The sequence below is a fragment of the Thermothelomyces thermophilus genome, chromosome 1, assembly GCF_000226095.1.
Source record: "Thermothelomyces thermophilus ATCC 42464 chromosome 1, complete sequence".
NCBI lineage: Eukaryota > Fungi > Ascomycota > Sordariomycetes > Sordariales > Chaetomiaceae > Thermothelomyces > Thermothelomyces thermophilus.
The window spans coordinates 8,015,203-8,038,623 of NC_016472.1; the positions used below are offsets into that span (position 1 = coordinate 8,015,203).

Consider the following 23,421-nt stretch of genomic DNA (forward strand, 5'->3'; position numbering starts at 1 on the left):
CAGTTAAGTCGATCGCGTCTCCTATTACACAACAAGCTAATTTACACCATTTCAGCCCCTACATCATCTGTCGGTCTCGCGGCTTTGTTCAACCACTAACCTGATGGGTCACGCAGGAGGACTTAACTATCGAGACAAACCCCGCGGCGCCCATGCCGTTTTGTCACTGTTGGCGGCGGTCCTGCCGGCCAGGTGCTTGCGGCTGGGCTGTCTGAGGACGTCGATGCGCAGGTCCTCGTCGTCGACGCCTGCGAGGATCTCAGCGCCGATCCCAGAGTCAGAATCCCTGCCATGTAGCCGCCGCTTCAGGAGATTGAATGAGACTGGCATTTCAGGAGCGCCTCTCAGATCAGTCGCCTTTTTAGTCTTCCGGAGAGTCTTCGTACAGCTGATCAAATCACGGCAGGATGACTTGACGGTGGAAAGCCGGTGATCCCTCAACGCCGCCTGCTCGGCGATTCCAGCGCTCTCAATGTCACGAACTTCGTTGTCGGTGCAAAGGACGACCCGGACGCTTGAATGGGGCTCAGCAATCCAGGCTCGGACCGGGAGACCTTCTCCAGGTACCTCAAGAGAACGCAAACGTCGGAAGGCGGATCCCAGGCCGCCAACGAGGACGCCGTTTGGACCAACGTCGCCGAGGAAGAGACCAAGCGGCCCAACGTCTGGAGAGACCATTGTACCGTCTACACCGTACATGCAGGTGCTCTGTGACGTCGCGCGAGATCGTGGACGCGGTCCCGAGGGTGTACGGGACGCCAAATCTGAGCGTCGTGGCTGCGAACGTGATGCCTTCTATCACGAGAGTCGATACAATGGGGACAATGGCGGCAGAGGAGGGATCTGAACAGGTCTTTGAAGGGGAGGTCGTGGTATGCTTGTCACTTCTGGTTTACGCACCAAGTCTTGAACCGAACTGAAGGGACACAAATCGCTTTCAAACCAGGACCGAGCTATCGAAATAATCACAGTGTTGAACTCCGATCCAAAACGTTTTCATATGAGGCGCTCTCAATTGATGCGGCGGTAAGCATGCAACCGCCTCGAAGCACGCCTAATTCAACCGCCCCTGCATTGTTCCGATCCTCCAATCCCCCGATTTTACCTGTCCCGCTCCTTCTCTACTTATCCTTCTCCTCTTCGCCGACCGCCACCAGCTTGCCCACGACCAGATACTTCTCCTCGAACCGCTCCTCCCAGCCCCTCAGCGCCTCCAACTCGGACGGACCCAGGTCCTCGAGCGTGTCCAGCGGCCCGTCCAGGTCCTTGGTCAGCATGTCCTCGGCGAAGCTCCCGCAGGCCAGGCCGCGCGAGGCGTCGCGGCCGGCAAAGTTGGCGTAGGGGCCCCCGGGGCCGTAGAAGTTGCGGCCCCGCGACACGTCAAAGACGCGCCCGCGCACGGCCAGGTACACGGGCTTGCCGTCCTCGCCGTTGTAGGGCAGTAGGGTACGCGGCGTGAAGGTGCGGAAGACGATGGCCGGCTCCTCCTTGGGCAGCTGCGGCGGCGGGGTTGGGCGGAGGAAGAAGGCGTAGGCAGTATAGAGGAGGACGGAGAGGAGCAGGCCGTTGAGTGGGGTGAAGAGGGTGTTGCTAGCGTTGGGTGAAAGGTGTCAGCAGGAATTTTCCTTTTTTTTACCATTCCTTCCTTTCTGCCTTATCGAAGTGCCGACGGTGGGTAAGAAGGGAAAGCGGCGTACTTGGAGGATGTGTCGGCGTTAGAGGCGAATTGCGCCACGCGCTGTTGGACGTAGTCCATTTTCTCAAGTTATGTTGGCAGCCCTTTATCTCCGAGAAAAAAAGCCGAAGCAACAGTCAGCAGTCCGTGCTGGGCTAGATGCAATATCACCACAGCGTCTGGCAGGCGTTGTTGCCCTTAGGTATAGTTGCCGAGCCGTCTCGCTGGTCCGACGGGTCTGGCTTCGTCGGTGTTCTGGAGTGGGGTGCGGAGTATTCGGATTCCGAACGGATGAGAGTACCCGACCTCTCTCGCAACGCCCCTGCCTGAAGAAGTAAAAATGAAGAGCACGGGCCAGGCTTTCTCCACTGATGCAAGGACGGGTAAAGATGGCAGTTCTTGGCAGCAACCTGCAGTGGAGCTTGAACCCTTGTCTGATCTCATCAATTGAGAAGGGGCAAGAAAGGGTCCAGTGCTCGCAACCTCATAATCTATCAAAACTTTACAGTTCAAGAAGCCCCTGCTTCTCAGTTAAAATGCATACTTTGCTAACATGGTGGGTGCACATATCCACGCACCACAGTCCTTCGTTCTCTTTGTTTTTTTGAAGCTAATGCGGGGTCTGCACACGCCGCTGTCTGTACCTTGTTTGTAGTACATACATACATACATACCTGAGTACACTAGCAAGGACTCGGGTGTTCCCTGACCAGCTGAGGTCATACCCGCAGCAGCGCAATTCGCCGCCCGCAGCGATGACCTTGACGGCGGGCCAAAGAAGCACAAACATTGAGCCCTGCGCAACAAACACTGCTCCCGCACAGCCAAGCTGAGCCAATACAACTCTGGAAGCACTAGAGTAGTCAAGGCCGCCAGCCATCTCTGGTCCATTGGTCCTCTGCGTCATGGAACAGGCGGCGTAATCCGTACTGTGGATGTGTCTTCTTGCTCCAGTCCAGCTGAACTACCCCTTCACTGCCCTCCAACCTGTCTCCCCCTCATTCGTATATATCTCCGTGGATCTTGCGCTCCTCATAAACGCCCCATTGGAAAGTTCCAAGTAGATTCTGTTTTATCCTTCGGTAGAGTAGATCGTGAACACTCAATTCTCGCACCCTCCAATCTAACGGCAACAGACGCAATGGATTTCATCAACAAGCTCGCCAACCAAACCGGCAGCAACCAGGGCGACAAAGCCCAGGGCCAGCAAGCCACCAGCCAGCACCAAAACCAGCAGTCCGGTTCCGGCTCTGGTGGCTTCCTCGACAAGCTCCAGGGCATGGCCGGCGGCGGTGCTCAAGGCGAGAAGAGAGAAGACGCCCTCGACAAAGGTAGATTGCTCCTACCTATTACGTCATTCGCGCTGAGCAGGCAAAGCTGACCGGAGCTCACTTGCTATCTGTCTTTTTTCGTTGAGAAAGGCATCGATTGGGTACAGGAGAATATCCTCAAGCAGGGTCCGCAAAACAACGAGAGCGCCACCGAGCAGGCCAAGGACCGCCTTATCGCCCAGCAGATCCGCGACCAGTACCGGAATGCCACTGGAAAGGACTTCCCCATCAAGGAGAAAGAGAAGAACGAGGCGGAGAAGGAGTCGGGAGGGCTGAGTGGCCTGTTCTAGCTAGTCAGCTCTAGGCATATTCCAGCTTGGTTTCACTGCTGCTCAATGTCTTGCTGTTCTGCTTTACCCCATCTTCCCGGAGTAAATGGATCGAGTATCCATTTTGGGAGACGAGTTGATGCAGACCGGTAACCCCTAACCCACGACGTCGCTTTCTTGAGAGTTGTACGTCCACCACCAGACGAAGCGTGTGCCGGTTCAATCAGCACGCCATTCGGAACATCATTACAGAACAGACCGGCACCCTTTTCGGCAGTGTGAGGGATGTGTGGATGGAACAGGCGTTGATCCTAGCGCCGAAGTTAGTGAGCCTTCGGGGGCCAGGTAAAATGGGGTCAATCTATGGCTTGTCCGGGGATTCAAAATTCCTATCTCGCAGAACTGAAAGAGTCGACAGTGTCCCTCCTCACACCGGAGCAAAGCCAGCATGCCAGAAATCTCAGAAGGACCGGCAAGGAGCAGCGTACCAGAATTCCCAAAAACGCCGCGATCTTTACGGGCCGCGGAGCACCAGCTGGCATGTAGACGGCAGGAAGTAAACCCAAGGAACCATGCATACTCCAGAATTCCATCGGTGGAAACAACACCAGAGGTGGGCTCAGAGTTTGGGCTGCCGTAGCAAATAAGGGTCAACCTGATTGTGAGATGGGGGATAGCAAAGCCATTCATCGGAAGGCTGTTGCAGTCTGCGACGTAACGGCCGCACATGTGCGGCCAAATTGTTCCTGCGCACGACGGAAACAGCCACGATGGCAGTCTCGGTTGTATTTAATATGCCATCGTTGCCCCAGAGCGGTCATGCTTTTCCAGGATAGCTTGGAGCTAGTCATCCGCAGTCGTCTCTTGGGTTGCGTGCGAACCACAAACGCGGTGACGGGCCCGTGACAACTCTTTGAGGAACTCCTGTTCTCGGGAAGGTCGGCACCATAACTATTCCCCTTGGACTCGTGCACGAGGTCCCCTAGAAAACACGAAGGCTCATCCATAGCGGTTTGAAGGCAGCGAGACTAGGAGAGATGGGGGCCGAACCACTTCAGGCGGGCATCATCAAGGCTGTTCAATAAATGTGCGTATCCTGAGGGTTTCAGTTGACAATTTATAAAGCAAACATGACTAAGGGTAGCAACTCGGTCCAATATCAACAGAGGCAATACTTTCCTGCAAATGATGGGAAATGGCCTCTCACATTTGCACAAGAGCGAATGCGACGGTTGTACTCCGTTTGTGTGACTGACAAAGTTGGGATTCGAACCAAGGGTTGGGTTTCATCCAAGCGCTGGCCGATCGGGATTTCTCCGGAAGGTGCGCTGACGGGACACCAAACCCCACCATCACCGACCCTGGAACCTGCGGGGTGCGACGCCCGAGCACCCCAAAGCCACTTTCTTGGCAGCTCAACCGTAGGCTTGTTTGTACTGTAATCCGTACATACCTACATACAAGTCGACCATCCCTGACAGACCCTTCTCCTTGTTTCCGTTTGATCGACGACAAACTCTCTGGCCAGCGTGCACCCCGGACCGCCCATCTCCCCGTCGACGACCGATTATTTTTTCCGCTGCAGTCGTAACCCAGCTCATTCCCTACCGAAGCTCAGCCCCAACTCGCCTCGCGCCAGTGCATCCAAAGGCCCTGTTGCATGTCTCCCCACGATCAGGAAGCCATCCCCCCCAACCCGCAGGGGATCTCGAGAGATGCGACTGTATCAAATGACAGCGGAGTAAGCCCGGCTCCGAATGGGTCTTCTGGGGAAGCAGAGGGAAGAGCGGCCGAGACTGGCTCGCAAGATCATGGCGACGAGAAGCGCACAAGCACCGCAGAGCATTCCCCAGTGTCGCCGCACGGTTTCAGCGGACATGTCGAGCAGGACAAACTCCCCGAGGAAGGAGACCCGATGTCCTCGTCGATCGCAACCCTGAAGCCGACAACGACCCCGACTACTACAACCTCCACGCAGTACTTGACTGCCGAATCCAAAGTTTACATTGATCCCACGCCACCTACACCGACATATTCCCGGCCTCCTTCACGAGCGCCCTCCTCGGCTGCCCATTCGAGATCCGAGGACCCGTCCCCAACGAGATCCGATACGGCCTACGATGACAAGAGATACACGAGCGAGGATGAGCAAGAGCGGGGATCTAGGTCCGAAATTCAGAGCATCATGGAGCAATTCAGCGAGCAACGAGGAGGCCCTGGTCCGGACGAGGTTATGAGTCCCAGGCTGGAGATGGCATCACCTCTACTTGGAACTTCGGTCCAGCATCCTCCACGGAAATCGAGCCTCGAGCCCCTAGCTCCCTCTATCGCGCAACAGCTCCAAGATTTGCAAGGCCTTCGGGTATCGGCCTCATCGCCGACCAGTGCAAAGTCAAGGAACGAAGGCGAAGAGCCTGGACCTCCCGTCCCGCCAAAGGACGAGTCTGCTCATTCGGGGCGCTCGCGGGAGGAGAGCGGAGAGTCCCCCATGTCTCCCATATCCTCGCTTCACCGCCCGCCCCCGCCAGAACCCGAACCCGAGCCGGCGCTGCCGTTCGACTTCCATAGGTTCTTGGAGCAGCTCCGCAACAAAAAGGCCGATCCAGTCGCCCGGTATCTCAAGTCCTTTCTTTCCGAGTTCGGAAAGCGCCAGTGGATGGTGCACGAGCAGGTCAAGATTATCAGCGATTTCCTCGCCTTCATCGCAAACAAGATGGCCCAGTGCGAGGTATGGAAGGACGTTTCGGATGCCGAGTTTGACAACGCCCGAGAAGGCATGGAGAAGCTTGTCATGAACCGCCTTTATGCGCAGACCTTCTCCCCCGCCATCCCCCCACCCCAACCGCTACCGGGGCCAAGAAAGAGGAGGGGACAAGAGCGAATCATGGGCCCGGGACGGCGCGGTCAGCATCAGGAGGATGTGGAACGAGACGAGGTCCTTGCGCAGAAGATCAAAATTTACAGCTGGGTCAGGGAGGAGCATCTCGACATTCCACCAGTAAGCGAGAGCGGGAAGCGGTTTCTGAAGCTCGCTCAACAGGGTAGGGAGCCCGACCTCTGTGCGTCTGTTGCCGGACTGACAATGGTGTAGAGCTGCTCAAGATCAAGTCATACCGTGCGCCACGGGACAAGATCATCTGCGTCCTGAACTGCTGCAAAGTTATTTTCGGTGGGTGGTTTGGATCCGATTTAATTCGAGGCATCTTGGTCACTAACTTTCTTAGGCCTGCTTAAACACACCAAGTCGGACTCTTCTGCCGATTCCTTCATGCCATTGTTGATTTACGTTGTACTGCAGGCCAATCCGGAGCATCTGGTGTCCAACGTCCAGTACATTCTGAGATTCCGGAATCAGGAGAAGTTGGGTGGAGAAGCTGGCTACTACCTCTCTTCACTGGTGCGTCCGTCAGGCACTCCGCGTGCCCGTGAACCTCACTAACCGTCGCGCAGATGGGTGCAATCCAGTTTATTGAGAACATGGACCGGACAACTCTCACCATATCCGATGAGGAGTTCGAACAGAACGTCGAGGCCGCCGTCTCCGCCATCGCGGAGAAACACCGCTCTGAGTCCCCACCGCCTCCTCCTCCCCAGTCCGAGAAGTCGGCCGCTTTAAGGCCTCCAACCGCGAGTGGCTCGGGTTCTTCGTCTACCAGACCGTCCCTCGACGTCGACCGCCCGGCAAGTCCGCGCCGCTCGACGCCGCCCGACGAGCCTCGGGACAGTGGCGAGTACAGCGGCAGCGACGAGAAGGCTGCCATCACCGGGCTGCTGCGATCTATCCAGAAGCCGCTCAGCACGATCGGCAGGATATTCTCGGACGAGCCTTCGTCGTCGTCGTCGTCGGCGGCGGCGGCGGCAACAAGCGGTAACACAGGCATCGCCAGCCCGGCGCGCACGCCACAGCCGGAACGCGGCGACGCCGACTTGCGTGCTCGGCAGCGGATGTCGGCAGAGGAGGCAGCGGCGCGACAGGCGAGTGCGGAGGCGGCCGAGGCGCAGCGGCTTCAGCGAGCCGAGCACGCCAACGTGGTAGAGACGCTGGCGGGCATGTTTCCGGATCTGGACCGGGAAGTCATCAGTGATGTGGTGTACCAGAAACAGGGGAGGTGAGTGATTCCATTTGTGCTCTTGGAATAGGGCGAGTTTACTGACGGTAGTAGGGTCGGGTTGGCAGTTGACGCCTGCCTGGCATTGTCGGCGTGAGCTCGTTTAATTATTTAGGTACTTGAAGGGCCCAGCTTGTGGGAGAAGGAAGACGATTGGCTGATGACGGAATCCGTCTTCCCCTCTTCCCTTCCGCTTCTGTTTAATTTTTCCTCCCTTCCAGCATTCTCCTTTTTTTGAACAATGGGACCTTCTATACAATTTTTCTTTCCAAGCGAGCATTGGGCGGGATTGGCGGCTATATATAGGCATATTTTTGGTGTATCTGCATTGCTGGGGGATAGCCAATGGAAGATATCATCGAAGTGGACTTGATCAAGGCATCCAGTTTGATAGGACTGGTGGGCGGTATCGCCTGCGTCCTCTGCAATTAAAGCGACGAATTCGACGGGTGCACTCTCTGCGTGTAATGTCGGGCTTGTTGAATGGTGATGTATGTACACAAGCCGCGTCCTTCATAGTATAGCTCTGGCGTGCAGATGAGGTTGGAGGTTATTAGTCTCCCTTTATTACAGAGAATGTTGGCAACTGGATACGCTCTAACTTGACTCTAGTAGTTCTTACATTAGACTTGATAAATTAACGCGAGAAGTCGGAACCCCCTTGTTACCCATGGATTTATCCGACATCTGTGTAGTACTCCTGCGCATTGAAATCGAGGCAATTCCAGGTCTTACTCCAGTATTGTTATCGAAATCACCGTTCAAACGGCTTATGTGTTAAACAGCAAAATGGAAGCTTGTTGGTGGTGGAATCACTGGGAAAAAAGAACACAAGCTTAGCGATGACTCGTTTCGATCGAGTGACCTCCGGGTTATGAGCCCGGCGCGCTTCCTCTGCGCCACATCGCTTTAACCTGTCTAGGCGTAACCTGTTTGGGCCATAGCGGAGAAGTAGATTAAGGATTCTATTCCATTTTTCACTTCGGTAAAAACCTTCAGTAAATGAAATTACCGAACTTTTGACACAATAAGGAGGTAAATTGCCGCATCCACGGATTATCTTTCATCTAGCATGTCGCCAACCTGAGGTAGGGATTCAATCTGTGTCGGAACCCAAAACGGAGAACCGGCTCCCGTTAGGGAACCATGGTTAGGATAGTAGGTTATAAGGCACTCTGGCCCACAATCTGTAATTATGAAAGCAGCAACCTGCCCTTTCTCACAATCTGAAACTTGGGAGACGGAAGCCAGGCCCAAGGCCAGCCATAATCGGCGTCCGAAGTGAGGACGGATCGACTAGGTCACTCGCCGGACACCACCGCTAGAGGCTCCCCACTTAACATGCTTGTATGTTCATTACATGGATAGTTCATTACATGGATCTGCCTACTGCGTACTCCATAATGTAGCTTTGAAACGTAGGAAATGTGTGCATGCACAGGAGATCGAAGTGGAGGCCAAAGTTGGCGTAGGCGGTGTAAGCTGGCAGTATGGAGTTGCTTGTGGCAGGAGCTGAAGGAGCTCATGCTCTGACAAAACTTTCCTTGGCAAGTGACACACTCAAGTGAACTCAAACAATTCAAGGGAGTCGGACTTGTGTTGCCAGGCTTCCTTAAGGCAGGGCCATGACCGACATCACCCCCTGGATTTCGCACCATCGTCGAGAGAAAAGGGAGCAATTGCAACTGCTGAAGTCGTCGCCAAGGGACCGCGCGCCAGCAACAATCGCCAAGCAATTTCTATCCCATCGTTCCTTGTTGAAAGTTCACACCCCGGCACGACCCCCCAAAGTCATTTACCCATCCATTCCACGAACCCCAAGCAAACGCCAATGTGCGGTATCCACGCCTCCATCACACGCGCGCCCTCCCCGTCCGCGCACGCGCTCTCCCCGGAACTGACGCGCTGCCTCCGAGCGCGGGGACCGGACCACTTCGGCCAGGTCGACCGCTGCCTGCAGCTGGGCAAGCACAACGGCGACGAGACGGCGCCGGCGCCGGTGCCGGCGGTCTGGTCGCTGCGCTTCACGTCCACGGTCCTCGCCCTGCGCGGCGACCACGTCGCGCGCCAGCCGCTGGCCGACCCCCGCACCGGCTCGGTGCTGTGCTGGAACGGCGAGGCGTGGCGGCTCCGCGGGGAGCGCGTGCAGGGGAACGACGGGGAGGCCGTCCTGGCCGCGCTCGCGATGGCTACCGGTGGTGATCACGGCGGGGTGGACGCCCAGTTGGATGTCCTCCGCGGCATCGAGGGCCCGTTTGCGTTTGTGTATTACGACGCCGTCGCCGGCACGGTTCTTTACGGCAGGGACCGGCTCGGGAGGCGGTCGCTCCTGGTGGCTGCTCCAACAGGCGATGATGGCGGGTTGACGCTGTGCAGCGTTGCCGGCGAGGCGGGGGGAGGAGGGTGGGAGGAGGTCGAGGCTGACGGGATCTACGTCCTAAGGCTGGGCCGAGAGGCAGTCCGGGAACGGCACGAGTGGGTGGCCGGGGAGGACGCCGCTGATTTTGTGAGTATATTCGGCCGGCCGTGGCGTCGTGCGTTTGATCGGTGGTCGGCCGTCTGTCAGACTTACTCTACTTGTTCCAGGTCTCCGGCATTGGCAGGTTCAATCGGGCGTTGCCAGGTGGGCACCATGAGCTACTGGCAGGCTCGCTCTCGGTAATGTCACTGAAAGAACGCCTCCTCGAGTCTCTGAGACTGAGAGTCCTCGGAATACCGACGCCGCCGGCTGGGGATGCGAACAGCGACACCCGAGTGGCCATCCTGTTCTCTGGCGGCCTTGATTGTACGGTTCTGGCCAGGCTTTGCCATGAATTGCTTGATCCGGACCAGGGGATAGACCTGCTCAATGTCGGGTTCGAGAACCCGCGGGTGGTTGCACAACTCCAAAGGGAGAACCGCCACCTGCCCGACTGTTACGAGGCTTGCCCGGACAGGATCACCGGAAGGCGATCGTTTTTAGAGTTGCAAAAGGTCTGTCCCGGGCGAGCCTTTCGGTTTGTGGCCGTGAGTCTCCCGTGTCCATATACCCGTTGCCGAAACGCGAAGAGACTGACTTGACAAGGTAAACGTTCCCTACAGCGAGACACAGGCACACCGCCAACAGATCATATCTCTGATTCACCCGCACAACACTGAAATGGATCTGTCCATCGCGTGCGCTCTCTACTTTGCCGCTCGCGGTCAAGGCGTTTGTAGTGAGAGCCCCGACTCGCCCCCGGTCGCGTACACATCTCGGGCTCGGGTTTTGCTGTCTGGTCTAGGTGCCGACGAACTTTTCGGCGGATATTCTCGTCATCCCTCTGCGTTCCAGCAGCGGGGTTACTCGGGTTTGATTGACGAACTTCTGCTGGACGTCAGCCGGCTTGGAAAGCGGAATCTGGGCCGCGATGATCGTGTAATGGCCCACTGGGGCAAAGAGGTGAGATTTCCCTATTTAGATGAACGCCTGGTGAGCTGGGCCATCGAAACTCCAGCTTGGGAAAAGTGCGATTTTGAAAACGGCGAGGAGGCGAGTGGCGTCGAAGCCGGCAAGCGGGTGCTCCGCTTGTTGGCACTAGAACTGGGCATGGAGAAGGTTGCAAAGGAAAAGAAACGCGCTGTAAGTCGTACTAACACCTTAGGATGACGTTCACCCACTGACGCTGCAGCAGATCCAATTCGGCTCGAGGACAGCCAAGATGCAAAGCGGGAAAGTCAAGGGCACCACACTTCTGGCTTGAGCGTCTCCTGCTTAGACACTCGGCGGTGATGATATATTACAGATACTTCTGAGTCTCGGTCGCGATGGCAGAACACAGGGTTGGACTCGCATCGTTGGTTTCTTGCGAAGCCCTTTGCGCGCCAGCTGCTGGCCTGCATCGTCATAATTTGACCATGAAGTTAAAAGGCAAATCTGAGCCAGTGTCTACTTGGAGACCGGACGGAGCCACCGGATGACAATCACGTCATTCAGAATCACAGGGCCTAGATTCGGCGCAACGCGCTTGAGTGAGCCCTTTTTTTTTTTTTTTTTTTTTTTTTTTTTTTTTGGCGGCATCAGCGTCTCATCAGGCAAGCTCCTCAATCCTTCCTTCACCTACCGCGCCGCATTCTTTATCTGCGCCATGGCAGAACTGCCCATGTATCATCGCCAACAAGTCCTGTTTTCCATTGGCAAGCCTTTGGCGGACTCAACAACAATTGACACGTTTTGCTGTTAAGTCTTGCATTTCATCTCTCGACTAGCAACTGCCAGATATCTAGATCTCAAGGATTTGGAAAGCAAATGAATAACAGTTCTCGAGTTTGATGTCATGGATCAGCCCTAGACCGCGGGGTATTCCGTTCATACTTTTCCCCAGATTGCTTCCCCGGAACGCGAGTTGAGTGGGCGAACCAAGGACGGAACCCCTGAACATCCCTGCTGTGGATACATTCCTTCCGCTTCCCCTTGCAGCCGTTTGGATGGGCCCGGCTCGCCCCGGCTCTCCCTGGCTTGCCTTGGCCGAGAATGGTCATGTCCGCTTCTAGTGTATGCCGAGCCCGCCGGCGAGCGCAACCATGATTCTTATCAAGCATGATATTAATTACTTTTCGGGCTCGTGCTCTTTCAATCAATCATTTTCTTCTTTTTGAATCTTCTGAACTTCCAGTTGGATTGGACTCGAAGCGCGACTTTTGGCTTGGCCCTCCCTCTCTACCCCCTAGTTCGGAACGGTGACAGGCTCTAAATTTCGAACAAAACTCGCCGAGCCTCTTGCCCTTTTGGACCAAGTGTTGACTGTCTTGTGTGTTGGGTCGATTTTGCAGTGCCGCTGTTGGACGAGACCAAGCCCTGCGCCTCTGATTCGCGCCGCACAGAGCCGCCTCCCAACACCACTCCGCCTTTGATACCATCCCGGAAACGGGAAGGGAGCCGGTTTCGGGTTGTCATGTTGTTTGGAGGCTCCAAAACTCCCTCCGGGTTTCTTATCTGGCCTGGGTCTAGAACGGCGGAGCATCCGATCTCTTGAAAGGCCCCATTTCCGCATCGCTCATCTCCGGTCCGCAACCGTGAAGAACTCACGGTCAAACCCATCGAGCGCACTCGGCTGGTCTGGAATGCGTCGTGCATGTGAATCCGGAAACGTCTTCGGCTAAGCTAATTAGTCCTTCGACTTCCCCTCGTTCACCAGCGCCGGGCGATCAGGTCACAACCCAACCGCTTCTCCCACTCGTTCGCTCCAGGCTCGGGCAACCCAAAGCCACACCACACCACGATGGCCGAACCAGCGAGCAAAACCACGCTGCCACGTCCGACATCATTGCCAACTCCTTCCACTCCTCATGCACCGTCTCCTTCAACGCCGACCGGGATGAAGCCACGACTCGGTCCACGAAGGCAGTCCCGATTTACCGAAGACATGACGGAACAAACCCCGGTCGCCTCCGTCTCAGAGCGATCTATAGATTATTACTGGTATGGGCACTCGGCGGAGGACGTACATACCCATACCACTGCCGACAATACCGACAACCACCTCGTTCCGAACCAGGAGCCTGCACGGACGGATGTGGGCGATCGCGATCGGAAGGCTCAGGCGCAGCTGGCGCGCTTGGTGAACAGCGCCGTGCATGCCGTTCCATGCGTCGTCTTGTTGGTGCTACTGGGGTATGCCATGCGTGTGTTGCGTGAGGATATCGGGGATCACACGGGGTAAGCTGAGACCCGCGGCCATCCTCGGGACTTTACATGTGGTGGTTGGTGCTGACCTAGTCGGGCCTTGTTTCAGCGTGCAAGCCATTCTCCTCATTTGTTTTCTCTTTGCCGACATTGTGCTCGACGTCGTGACGCTCTTGCGGGCGCAAAAGCCTTGGTCAAAGCTGGGCTTGGGCCTGCGGTTCGCTTGCGGGATTGCTTATATCACCGTCTTCCTAATCTACGTTGGGCTGGGCCGACCGTTTCCGAGCGGTCACACGTACTGGGGCATGTCTAGCAGCTCAGCGGCGCTGCTAGTGTATGTCATACTTTGCGTTGGAGGGTGAGACTTCGGGCCTTGCCGCCGCTTCCCGCAACGTTCTGAGCAAGTCATGCTGACGCAGCCCAACCAGCTTGTGGAATATCCTTCACGTCCCTGTCTGTCGATACCAGCTGGGTGGCCCTCTACTACGACCTACACCGTCGTCACCAAGCCTGTCGCCGACCTTAAAAGATAGAACGAGCTTCAATCTCCGCTTCTCGACGGCCGGAACGGAGACCGAACACTCGTCTATCAGCCTGACTTGGCGGCGCTGGGTTCGCACGCGGAGCACACAATATAGTCGAGATGATCTTGAGCCTGGTCCCGCCGCCCAGAAAACAGCGACGCGCGAGGCGTCTCCGGACCTCACGCTGCGAGAACAGCCCGGCGAGGAGGAGGAGGAGGAGGAGGAGAAGGCGAAGGACATGGGCGGCTCGCGCGCCGTGAGCAGTCACGACGAGAAGAGGAGCAGCAGCGGAGTGAAGCAAAAGGGCGACGATAAGTGGCACGAGAATGGGTCCGAGGAAACAGTTCGGCCCGCCACCGCCACCGGGACCGAGGACGCCGGGAAGTAATTTCTGGTTGGGTTTGTATTGTACTGCGTACGTGGGATAGCATAGCGTTGGCGCATGGCGTGAGAGAGGTTTTTGGATACCCTAGGAGTCCCTACAAGGTAATGCGATGAAATAAAAAAGAAACGGATGGTAATAATTGATTGGTGTGGGCAGTCACATACCGCGGGGTGCAACAACAGCTTGGTGATGTCCGAGGCAGAGATGTGCTCGAGGCAAACGAGGGGCAAGCCTCGAATCCAATTCATCTGCTCATCTCCCAAGAGTGCCAATGGCCCGTTCTATTTTTTGCAGCATGCTCCCGGACAGCTTTCCCACAATGTAACGTCCGTTTCCGTCGGGTGAGAGTTATCGGCCCTAGCAAGCTTGCAGATGATGCATCGCCGAATTCCAGTCAAACACAGTTGATCATAGGCCGACCAATTGAGGTAAGAGGTGCAGCAAACGGTTCAATGTGTTTGCCCGCCGCCAAAAACAGCCCTAGCGGTTGTATTTTCGGTTTGTCGCACTTGAGCTTACGGGAACGTAAGTACTGTACCTCAGATTTTACCCGGATCGGAAATGGCAGCCGCGATTGCTGAGAGTGGACCTGCGTAGCGCCGGCACAAGAGTTGTGTCCAATGCTTACTCCGTACTACTTTGTAAGACGACCGGCGCATCCCAGGTCCGCCTTATATGTACAAATGCACGAAATACACTACGATCAAGACCCAAAGCGAGTACTCCCTGGTCAAGGAACACGCAACGGACAGACAGCGTGTCATCTTCAGTTATGAGACAGCATCGCAAGCCGTGCTGTCATGAGGCTGTAAACCCCGCGCTGCGCCTCGCTCATACGAGAGAGCGAGCCCGTTTTTGGGAGAGTCGGACAAGAGAGGCAGCCAGAGAGAATGTTTGCTAGAGACCGTCTTGAATTTTACCCTGTGTCGTAGTAGCGACGCAAGCAGTAATCCGTGTAAAGTCGGCGTGCAGATCCCCCGGGCGGGGTTCCACAGTCGGCCAATTATAGAAGGTCGACTGCGCCGTCAGCCCAAAACCTCGGTCTGCAGTACCCGGTTTGTGGCTGAGAGATACGGTGTGATTGAGGGAGACATACATAATCCCACACAGGTTGCCCCAATGGCGTACATACACCAGAGTGCGCCATGGCCCGAAGGGGGATACATCTTGCTTCCCTCGGAGTTCCCTTCCCTCTTCCCGACTTCATCTGAAGAAGGACGAGGAAAGCCTTGTCCAGTTTACAACTAACGACCTCCGAGATGCCCGCCGTCAGCCCAACAATGCTCGGAGCTCGGCACTCCGACGCAAACCCGGGCAGTGGCGAGGACCCTCTCCTTCCCGGGACCAGCAATACGGTTGCGTGGACCGTAGCGGCCATCGTGGGCGGCGTCCTCGTCCTGGGGAGCGCGCTTGCCCTGGTCGTCATCCACTACAACCGACGCCGAGGGGCCCGAAGACGTCAAGAAGAACTCCCGTTTCTGGCAGGATACGAGCCCTTCAAGAGGCGGAAGGTGAGCGAGGCCGGCCTGTCCCAGGAAGAGGAGGAGCGCCGGGCGCAGCTCATCCGCAAGTCCCTGGCCGCACGGTCGGCGCGGTCGTCGCGGTCCTCCGACTCTTGGGCGAGCCGGTCGTCGTGCTCCACCATGGCAGCGCTGGAGCAGGTGGACAGGGAGCTCGAGGAGATGGAGCGGCGCGAGTCGACGAGGTTGAAGGACGACTGGAAGAGGTGGGAAGCCCGGATCCGGGCGGAGCGGTCCATGTCGTGCGGCCAACACCCCGCAGTCAGCGCGGCGGCCGACAGCGCCGCCGTGCCCATCCTCGCCGTGCCCACGCCATCGAGACACCCTTCGCAGGGCCGCGCGTGGTCTCAGAGCCCTCCACCGCCCGCCAGCCCGCCACCGCTACCTGCCAGACATCCCGGCCGAGTTTTCCGAGACTGAACAGCACTCTCGGCGAGAACTGGAAGCTCGACGAATGACGAAGACCCGAAGCTCGATGAGGCTCCTCGCGACAACAAGACGAGGAGCCCCGTTGGCCCGGCCACTACCGAAGAAGCACCCGGAAGCAAAACTCAAAAGCGGCGTTCTGTTGGCCCTGGTCAGTCGGCACCCCATTCGTGGACACGGCAACTTCAAATCTGCGGCGCCTGTGACTGGGTGGGCGGCGTCATGATCGAAATGACGGCGAGAAACCGGTGACCTGCCGCATTTCGGGAGCTTGAAACCGTCCCAAAAAAAAAAAAAAAAAATGGGGCGTGATCGATCGGCATGACGGGAGCAGCGAGCGGTTAGCCATGGCCGATAATGACTCGGCTTGCTTCGGGCAAACCTCGAATGCGAAGCTGCAGGACGAAGGAAGCGACGAGGGGATGAAGGGGATGAAAGGAAATGGGCAACGACGGGCCTTTTGCAACAGGAGCCCAATGGCGACACAACAATGGAAGAAAGCATGATCCTCTTCATGCCGTTGTGGCAAGCAATGTACGGGAATGGCGCCCTTTTTCGGATCGACCGAGGACTTTTGGTGTCTTGTGCATATGCGGCGTCTGGGGGACTTGAAGATAATGAGATTTGGAACATACGTACTAGTCACTCTACATGAAGATCACGATGATTAATACGACTCCATGGCGTTATGCATCGGTGCACACACTGGCATTTGGCGATCCAAACTCTGACTTGTTGCCGTTTACTAATACGCTGACGTTCTCAAAATGATTATCTCACGCATACCACGGATCCGAACGCAGTCAGGGATACTAATTGACTCGACCTGTAAGGTCAAGAGTGGAACCGCGTGTAACAGATTCGGGCACAATCGAGGTTCTTGCCCTCGAGGTGATCGGGGAGGCTACGATTGGCTATCCAATGTGGCGGTGCAGCCTCGTTGTGCAGCGCTGTGGAAATCAGTTGGGTAGGTCCGAGCTCGGGCGCGGCTAGTTAATCCTGCTTTGTCATCAGAGAACAGCCAGCAGCCAGCATTCAGCTGACAGCGCAGGGCATCGTTTTTGCTTCGACTTCGTCCCTCCCCCTCCTCCCCTCGTTCTGGTTGACTCCCCGTCCGCGGCTGCCGCTCGCTCCCTTAGCCCCGTAACCGTAAACCGACTCTTCGAATTTTCCCAAATCCGCCCAGAGTTGAGCGCCGTGCCGCTCCGCCCATATTTCGAGCCGTGCGGTGTCAGATTCGTTAGCGGCAAAACCACTCTTCCCGGACTCGGCAGACTGTTCTTTGTTCTGAGAAACCATCTCGGACGCCTTTGCTGGTCCCTAGAACAGTCGCTCGAGGCGCCATATTGACTCCAATCTACCCGTCGCACTCTTACGTTCTGATTGCCCAGCGAAAGGCGAAACAAAGGAAGGAAAAGGGAAGAAGAATCAGTATAGCAGTGCCGTTGCGGTTTCTCGCGTCCTTGAGATTTTTTTTTTTTTTTTTTTTTTTGCCTACTTGGCTTAGTTCCTCGGGTTTCCATCGCTCTCCAGCCAGTTCCGCTTGCGCCTTTTGTTTGTAATCGGCTCTGGGAAACGTAAAGAAGGAACAAGACAAATACTTGCTCGCTCTCCAGCGGAAGGCGACGGGGCCGCCCCTCTTCCTCTCCTTCTCCAGCTTCGCATTCGCTCGGCCGTGTCGCCCAAGATGGCGGCTACCTTCGCTGCGTTTGAGAATGGCGGCAACGCGGCTAAGGACGGCGAGTTTCGCGAGGATCTCAACCGCATCCTCATCTGCCCAGACTGCAAGGAAGAGCCGCCAAACCTCGTTGAAGAGTACTCCTCGGGCGACATGGTCTGCGCCTCCTGCGGCCTCGTTCTCGACCGCATCATCGATACTCGGTCAGAATGGCGTACCTTTTCTGGCGACGACAACGGGAATGACGATCCCTCCCGTGTCGGTGATGCCCCCAACCTGATGATTGATGGCGATCAACTGCAGACGTCCATCGCCTTCGACGGCAAGGGTGCCAAGAACCTGGCCCACCTCCAGAACAAGGTCAATCAGGACAAAGGCACCAAGGCGCTGCTTCAGGCATATCGGGACATCCAGGCTCTGACCGACAGCATCAACGCCGGCGCCCAGGTCGCCAACACGGCCAAGCACATCTTCAAGATGGTCGACGACAACAAGGCGCTCAAGGGCAAATCTCAGGAGGCGATCGTCGCAGGGTGCATCTTCATCGCTTGCCGGCAGACCAACGTGCCGCGGACTTTCCGGGAGGTTTACGGGCTTACCAAAGTTTCGAAGAAGGAGATTGGGCGCGTCTTCAAGCAGCTCGAGGCCTTCCTGCAGAAGATGGGAGGCGAAGACAAGGTAGCCAAGGCAACGGGCTACACCCAGCAGTACCAGGCCAAAGGCTCCACAACGGCCGACGAGCTGTGCATCCGCTATTGCAGCAACCTCGGCTTCCGCAATCCCGTCCGCGTGGAAAACGTCGCCCGGCGCCTTGCCGAGAAGTCTTCCGAGGTGTCCGACCTTGCCGGTCGCTCCCCTCTGTCGGTGGCTGCCGCCTGCATCTACATGGCGTCTCACCTCGTCGGGGAGCCGCGGAGCACCAAGCAGATATCGGTCGTGTCCAGCGTGAGCGATGGAACCGTCAAGACGGCATACCGATACCTCTACGCCGCCAAGGATACGATTTTGACCAAGGAGGTCTTCTCGGAAGACATGTACAGCGAGATCATGGCCAACATCGATAAGGTCCCGGTCAACTAGGAACTCATCCTCGCGTACTTCGTCAGGAATCTCCCTGAATACCCGATGACAACCCAACGCTGCTGACCACGCCAGCGAGCAAACCATACCAGCATTTGCACAGCGACAGAGTGTTTCTTCTTCCGGACGAGGAAGGGTTGCCGGGCGAGACCACACAGCACCGCTTGACTTTTTTTTCCCCTCCAACAGCATAGATACGGCGGCGTGATAGCTGATTGTACTTCCTTGGTGGGATTTGGGCAGGACGTCTTTACTGGAAACGTAACGACAGCGGGAAAAGCCTATAGATTGGGAGCGGCACCGCGTCTTGCTCATCGTGGTCAAGCACTTCTTCTCGGTCAGATTGGAACGCTGGAGAGTCGAAGGGAGTTTCGGTTTCCGTCAAGGAGGACGGACTCGGGTGGGCCACACATGGCTCTTGTGGTAGTCTTGCTGCTAACGCCTAGCTGCAAGTCAGACAAAAGCGCTGCATCCTGCGGCATCAGAGGGATAATATCCGTAGAGCAACTCACAAGATTGTGCTGCAGAGTTCTACTGGCAGGAGTGTTGAATCCAAAGGTTTTGGATTCTAGGAGCTCATGATCGCCCAATGTACTTTACATTTACAGTCTGTGAGACGTAAAATCGCATTTTTTGTTGGAAAAGCATCATAGTTCAATATCTCAAGATATGTATACGTACAGGGTATGAAGTCGAGTTCATGTCAACTGCTCGACACCAGAAAGCAGTCTGGCCTCAGATACGTCCAGTTCTGTACGGACCGTAGCGTACCGCACAGGTTACGGACGTACTATGTACTGTAATCCGTACAGTACCTTACACCCACTCACAATGTATTAGGTAAATGCGGTCCGAGCGTCTCCTCCAGCCCGCCAAAAACCGCGTCCCTTTGACAATCGCGTCGCAACACCGAGCATACCCACTTGCTATCGCTGCTATAACGGATCATCAATTTACGGCCACTGACACAAGCACCCGACCGTCCAAAGTAAGCGCCGTCACACCGCAACGAGACACAGCCTGGACGATGCCTGCTCGACGAACCAGCCGCGCAGCGGCAAAGCGGGCCCAACAAGCGCTCGGTAAGTCTTTTCTTTTTTTGCCCATGGTCTCTCTTCTTGCCCCTCGATGAGGACCTCGTCGCCCGCAAACCGACCTGAACCCTCCTGCAACCGGCTCTGCACTGCAAGTCGGTGCAACCAAGCAACCTGCAGCGCCGGCCGCTTTTGGGAGACAAAAGGTTTCGTCAGTTCCACAGGCACTCCAACCAACTCAGAAGCAATTGAGGGGCGGACGAAAAGTTGCAACAGAGCATGCTCGGTCGTTTATCCCCTTCCCCTTTCCCTTTCCTTTTCATTATGCTTGAACCTGGCGGTCGCTCTGCGTTGCGTCCCCGCTTGGGTCCCTGCCTCGAGTTCGAACAACCAGTCCATAGCCCAAGAGTTCTCTCCTTTCTCTCGCCTGAGATGAAACAATCTCACATCCTCGCGACATGGCGTCCGTTCCTCGACCTCAACTCGTTCCAAAGATCAGGATTGTTGACCGCGTGCTACCATCTACTACAGAGAGCACGCCCAAGACGTTTGACGGCCTCGACGATGAGGATGAGCCCATGCCCGATGCTGCCGGACAGGACGATGCGGAGCCAGAGCAGGAAGGAGAAGAGGAGGAGGAGGCTGAGAAGGCCGATAAGGACGACAAAGACGACGGTTCGGTCGCCGAGGAAGAAGCCCGAGAGGAGGATGAGGAGTCCGCAAAGTCTCCGACACCTCCTCCGGAACCTGTCGTTCGTCGCCGACGGTTAGGGAGACCTCCCAAGAATCGCCCGCCGGACTGGGACACGCTGCCCATCGAGCCTCCGAACCCCGACGCCACACCACGACGCCGCGGCCGTGGCGGTTGGCGCGGACGTGGTGGACGTAAAGGTCAGCACTACCAGCCGACGCAGCAGTCCATCGACAAGGATGGCACCGTTATGGACATTGTTAACGACGAGGTCGACCTGCCGGAGGATCCCGAGGGCGAGACGAAGGTCGACAAGCTTGGAAATCTCAAAGGCGGGCGCGAGTACCGGTGCCGAACTTTCACGCTGCCCAACCGCGGCGACCGTCTGTATATGCTATCCACCGAGCCCGCCCGGTGCGTTGGCTTCCGCGACTCGTACCTCTTCTTCACCAAGCACAAGAAGCTCTACAAGATCATCGTCAACGACGAGGAGAAGCGAGACATGATCGAGCGCGAAATCATCCCGCACAGCTACAAGGGTCGCTCGATCGGTATCGTGACAGCCCGGTCCGTCTTCCGCGAATTCGGTGCCCTCATCATTGTCGGTGGGCGAAGGATCATCGACGACTACGAGGTTGCCAAGGCACGCGCGGAGGGCGTGGTCGAGGGCGAGCTGGCCGACCCGTCGGACGTTTACGACCCGGACAAGCCGTACAACAAGAATCAGTACGTTGCCTGGCACGGCGCCAGTTCGGTGTACCATGCTGGCGGTCCGTCCGTTCCCCAGCAAAACGCCAAGGCCGACAGCAAGAAGCGGCGCGTCGCTGTCAACGATGTCAACTGGCAACTGGAGCATGCCCGCGAGGCCAGGTAAGATTACAGACAAATCCTTTGGAGGTCTCTCCCTCGTGCCCTAGGCTAATGCTCTGCAGCCAGTTCAACAGCATGCTGTCCGCGGTCCGCCGCGCCAACCTCAATGGTGTCTACGACATTCACACCAACCAAATGCACTATCCAGCTATCATGCAGCCGACGCACGCGCGTATCGAGCAGGTCGTGGACCGCGAGGAGAGCGAAGGCGACGCGCCTTCGAGAAGATCGACAAAGTTCCCCCCGGTCAAGCCATCCATCTCGCGCAACTTCCTCGTCATGGACATGCACCTCGAGACGCCACCATCCGGCGTGTCGGCGGCGGCGTACGATGTGCCCTTCCGCACGTCCCAGGCCGATTACGAGTCGTCGGCGGCCGCGGATTTCCTGGCGCCGTTCAGGGGCCTGCGGGCGGTGCCGGACGAGGTCCGCGACCTGCTCCCGCCGGAATGCCGGCAGGCGTTCGACAAGGCCAGGGCCAAGGAAGACAGCTGGTTCGAGAGATGGGGCAACGAGGCCGACGTGACTTCGAGACGTGACCCAGTGGTGGATAAGGCCATTGTGCCTTATTCAATGACTCTTGCTTGAAGGAGGGAGGGGTTGGGAAGGTTGGGTGAATGGTTGGTTTGCTAACCTTGCTCCCTTCTTCCTTTGCCCCGTTCCTTAGGTGGTTGCACCCTGGCTCGAGTTCGAGTGGGTGGAAGCAGCCGGGATGTGGTTTTGGGTTTGAAACAAGAAAAAAAATTGAGGCAATGGGATGCCGAACATGGGACACTGGAAGGGCCTTTTGCCCTAGCAAAGAGACAAGAGATGGCTCTGCTTGCCGCGGCGTTCCTGGTTGATGGGGTGATAGGAACAGTGTCTGGTTGGGCTTGGGAGCTTGATGGCGTTCTTGAGAGGGCTTCTGTCGTTTCGTTTATGTACTATCTATCTTATGGACATGGGATGAGTTCAGTTCCTTTCCTTCTTTCTTCTCCATTGCTAGCTTTGGCATCGGTAGGAGTAGACCGTCGTTCGCCAAGGGCGGTGGCATCCTGACGGGAGGACACCGCTCAACACCTCCGACTTAATAGAGAGGGTTGCTGTCGTCGCCAGGGCCGACATCTTGAGGGGTCTCGCTTGCTTGAGCTTATACCAGGACAAGGGCATATAAAGCCAGCAGAGGGGTAAAACGAAGACAGCATCAAGAGGACCCGACATTTATGTTGGGAGGTTGTCCTGGTGTCAAGGACAGAAGCAGAAGTCTCTCCTGATATTTCGCTGCTTCCCTGCCCATGATGGGTCATCAACCTCATCAGCTGGCGGTAGTAGCTCGAACTCATGATTGCAGGTGTAGCTTGCTTGACCGCGGGCAAAGGGGGAAGAAAAATGGTAGGCTACCTGGCAAGACACCGAATGAGGGCGAAAAGGAGAGAGAAGGTTTGAGTTAGTTTCCTGGACTCTAAGTTGTCACTTGTTACAACTTTTTTCTTTCTTTCTTTCTTTCTTTCTCGGTACCAGTCTCTTTTCTTGCAAGATGCATGGAACTTATCATCCAGCACCGTGATGAACTACCATACTCTACTCTCCTGGGTGCGCGAACCAGTCAGGGAAGAGACCAGAGTGCGAGCGACGCGGCATTCCATGATATGTGGTTGAATCCCGACTCGAGATCCCCCCTGCCTCCTCGGCTTTCCTGGTCGGCGGTATTTCGAGCGAAGTCAGGCCATTCGGACTAGCTACCTCTCTACCTTAGTTATCTTTGGCTCCTCGGTCATCACCAGAGCCCTGGGAGATGCGCAATTTTTTTTTTTTTTTTTGGGGGGGGGGGGGGGGAAGCTTCAGCAAGATAACTTCCGCCATGTGCCACACCCATAAGTACTGTACCGTACGTGTGTACATACGCTGCTGATCAGTTCGTTCCAGGGTTTGTTATCTTGTTGACTTAGCTGCCCGACACTACTACTACACTACAGCCGTGACGGCAGGCTGAGATAGACTGGACGGAGACTGTGTGTGTATGTGTCATTGGGTTTTTCTGCGACGCACATCCAATCTCCATCGAATGCGTCCGTACCCGATCCTTCGCTCGCTGCAAAGATGTGCCGTCAAGCATGCTGCCAAAGGAGGGGAAGGGGGATACAAGCTCGCTCACTGTACGGAGCATGTACATACATACACATATATCCGTACATAGAGTTGTAGT

The 23,421-nt window shown here is 56.4% G+C and overlaps 9 protein-coding genes and 1 non-coding gene across 10 annotated transcripts; 8 read left to right on the top strand and 2 right to left on the bottom strand.

Moving 5' to 3' along the window:
• Positions 1–519: 519 nt before the first annotated feature.
• On the top strand, positions 520–920 carry MYCTH_2123970 (uncharacterized protein; the record flags this gene model as incomplete). The annotated part of the gene is made up of 2 exons (XM_003660235.1): positions 520–663; positions 726–920. The coding sequence occupies 2 exons, from the start codon at positions 520–522 to the stop codon at positions 918–920; spliced, it is 339 nt and encodes a 112-aa protein (XP_003660283.1).
• Positions 921–929: 9 nt separating this feature from the next.
• Positions 930–1,918, bottom strand: MYCTH_2314092 (uncharacterized protein). The gene is made up of 2 exons (XM_003660236.1): positions 1,698–1,918; positions 930–1,590 (listed from the first exon to the last, which is right to left on the bottom strand). Exons 1-2 carry the CDS (start codon positions 1,754–1,756, stop codon positions 1,122–1,124), a joined length of 528 nt encoding a protein of 175 aa, XP_003660284.1. The 5' UTR covers positions 1,757–1,918; the 3' UTR covers positions 930–1,121.
• An 820-nt stretch (positions 1,919–2,738) lies between these two features.
• On the top strand, positions 2,739–3,851 carry MYCTH_86146 (uncharacterized protein). The gene is made up of 2 exons (XM_003660237.1): positions 2,739–3,006; positions 3,097–3,851. The coding sequence occupies exons 1-2, from the start codon at positions 2,817–2,819 to the stop codon at positions 3,294–3,296; spliced, it is 390 nt and encodes a 129-aa protein (XP_003660285.1). The 5' UTR covers positions 2,739–2,816; the 3' UTR covers positions 3,297–3,851.
• Positions 3,852–4,826: 975 nt separating this feature from the next.
• On the top strand, positions 4,827–7,438 carry MYCTH_2298407 (uncharacterized protein). Its single transcript, XM_003660238.1, has 4 exons — positions 4,827–6,316; positions 6,367–6,444; positions 6,500–6,672; positions 6,726–7,438. Exons 1-4 carry the CDS (start codon positions 4,936–4,938, stop codon positions 7,386–7,388), a joined length of 2,295 nt encoding a protein of 764 aa, XP_003660286.1. The 5' UTR covers positions 4,827–4,935; the 3' UTR covers positions 7,389–7,438.
• Positions 7,439–8,221: 783 nt separating this feature from the next.
• Positions 8,222–8,293, bottom strand: MYCTH_t34. The gene has a single exon. It is a non-coding gene; the product is annotated as a tRNA-Met (tRNA).
• Positions 8,294–9,597: 1,304 nt separating this feature from the next.
• MYCTH_2298411 (uncharacterized protein) lies at positions 9,598–11,213 on the top strand. Its single transcript, XM_003660239.1, has 3 exons — positions 9,598–10,390; positions 10,449–10,985; positions 11,038–11,213. Exons 1-3 carry the CDS (start codon positions 10,046–10,048, stop codon positions 11,104–11,106), a joined length of 951 nt encoding a protein of 316 aa, XP_003660287.1. The 5' UTR covers positions 9,598–10,045; the 3' UTR covers positions 11,107–11,213.
• A 1,297-nt stretch (positions 11,214–12,510) lies between these two features.
• MYCTH_2298414 (uncharacterized protein) lies at positions 12,511–14,592 on the top strand. Its single transcript, XM_003660240.1, has 3 exons — positions 12,511–13,061; positions 13,138–13,386; positions 13,457–14,592. Exons 1-3 carry the CDS (start codon positions 12,625–12,627, stop codon positions 13,938–13,940), a joined length of 1,170 nt encoding a protein of 389 aa, XP_003660288.1. The 5' UTR covers positions 12,511–12,624; the 3' UTR covers positions 13,941–14,592.
• Positions 14,593–15,022: 430 nt separating this feature from the next.
• MYCTH_2298417 (uncharacterized protein) lies at positions 15,023–16,120 on the top strand. The gene has a single exon (XM_003660241.1). It carries the CDS (start codon positions 15,218–15,220, stop codon positions 15,875–15,877), a length of 660 nt encoding a protein of 219 aa, XP_003660289.1. The 5' UTR covers positions 15,023–15,217; the 3' UTR covers positions 15,878–16,120.
• Positions 16,121–17,570: 1,450 nt separating this feature from the next.
• Positions 17,571–18,898, top strand: MYCTH_2132560 (uncharacterized protein; the record flags this gene model as incomplete). Its single annotated transcript, XM_003660242.1, has 1 exon — positions 17,571–18,898. One exon carries the CDS (start codon positions 17,571–17,573, stop codon positions 18,639–18,641), a length of 1,071 nt encoding a protein of 356 aa, XP_003660290.1. The 3' UTR covers positions 18,642–18,898.
• A 640-nt stretch (positions 18,899–19,538) lies between these two features.
• MYCTH_2298421 (uncharacterized protein) lies at positions 19,539–21,935 on the top strand. Its single transcript, XM_003660243.1, has 3 exons — positions 19,539–19,723; positions 20,207–21,236; positions 21,299–21,935. The coding sequence occupies exons 1-3, from the start codon at positions 19,669–19,671 to the stop codon at positions 21,822–21,824; spliced, it is 1,611 nt and encodes a 536-aa protein (XP_003660291.1). The 5' UTR covers positions 19,539–19,668; the 3' UTR covers positions 21,825–21,935.
• The last annotated feature ends 1,486 nt before the right edge of the window (positions 21,936–23,421 follow it).

What these genes read in the sequence shown, in the direction of transcription:
- MYCTH_2314092 (XM_003660236.1), bottom strand. Translation starts at nt 1,756, where the DNA reads ATGGACTACGTCCAACAGCGCGTGGCGCAATTCGCCTCTAACGCCGAC. An exon ending in AACGCCGACACATCCTCCAA is followed by an intron (nt 1,591 to 1,697) that starts GTACGCCGCTTT and finishes ACCCAACGCTAG; the next exon opens with CAACACCCTCTTCACCCCAC.
- MYCTH_86146 (XM_003660237.1), top strand. Translation starts at nt 2,817, where the DNA reads ATGGATTTCATCAACAAGCTCGCCAACCAAACCGGCAGCAACCAGGGC. An exon ending in AGAAGACGCCCTCGACAAAG is followed by an intron (nt 3,007 to 3,096) that starts GTAGATTGCTCC and finishes TCGTTGAGAAAG; the next exon opens with GCATCGATTGGGTACAGGAG.
- MYCTH_2298407 (XM_003660238.1), top strand. Translation starts at nt 4,936, where the DNA reads ATGTCTCCCCACGATCAGGAAGCCATCCCCCCCAACCCGCAGGGGATC. An exon ending in CTGCTGCAAAGTTATTTTCG is followed by an intron (nt 6,445 to 6,499) that starts GTGGGTGGTTTG and finishes TAACTTTCTTAG; the next exon opens with GCCTGCTTAAACACACCAAG. An exon ending in GCTACTACCTCTCTTCACTG is followed by an intron (nt 6,673 to 6,725) that starts GTGCGTCCGTCA and finishes ACCGTCGCGCAG; the next exon opens with ATGGGTGCAATCCAGTTTAT.
- MYCTH_2298411 (XM_003660239.1), top strand. Translation starts at nt 10,046, where the DNA reads ATGTCACTGAAAGAACGCCTCCTCGAGTCTCTGAGACTGAGAGTCCTC. An exon ending in GAGCCTTTCGGTTTGTGGCC is followed by an intron (nt 10,391 to 10,448) that starts GTGAGTCTCCCG and finishes TGACTTGACAAG; the next exon opens with GTAAACGTTCCCTACAGCGA. An exon ending in CAAAGGAAAAGAAACGCGCT is followed by an intron (nt 10,986 to 11,037) that starts GTAAGTCGTACT and finishes ACGCTGCAGCAG; the next exon opens with ATCCAATTCGGCTCGAGGAC.
- MYCTH_2298414 (XM_003660240.1), top strand. Translation starts at nt 12,625, where the DNA reads ATGGCCGAACCAGCGAGCAAAACCACGCTGCCACGTCCGACATCATTG. An exon ending in GATATCGGGGATCACACGGG is followed by an intron (nt 13,062 to 13,137) that starts GTAAGCTGAGAC and finishes GCCTTGTTTCAG; the next exon opens with CGTGCAAGCCATTCTCCTCA. An exon ending in GTCATACTTTGCGTTGGAGG is followed by an intron (nt 13,387 to 13,456) that starts GTGAGACTTCGG and finishes CAGCCCAACCAG; the next exon opens with CTTGTGGAATATCCTTCACG.
- MYCTH_2298417 (XM_003660241.1), top strand. Translation starts at nt 15,218, where the DNA reads ATGCTCGGAGCTCGGCACTCCGACGCAAACCCGGGCAGTGGCGAGGAC.
- MYCTH_2298421 (XM_003660243.1), top strand. Translation starts at nt 19,669, where the DNA reads ATGCCTGCTCGACGAACCAGCCGCGCAGCGGCAAAGCGGGCCCAACAA. An exon ending in GCGGGCCCAACAAGCGCTCG is followed by an intron (nt 19,724 to 20,206) that starts GTAAGTCTTTTC and finishes CATCTACTACAG; the next exon opens with AGAGCACGCCCAAGACGTTT. An exon ending in GAGCATGCCCGCGAGGCCAG is followed by an intron (nt 21,237 to 21,298) that starts GTAAGATTACAG and finishes AATGCTCTGCAG; the next exon opens with CCAGTTCAACAGCATGCTGT.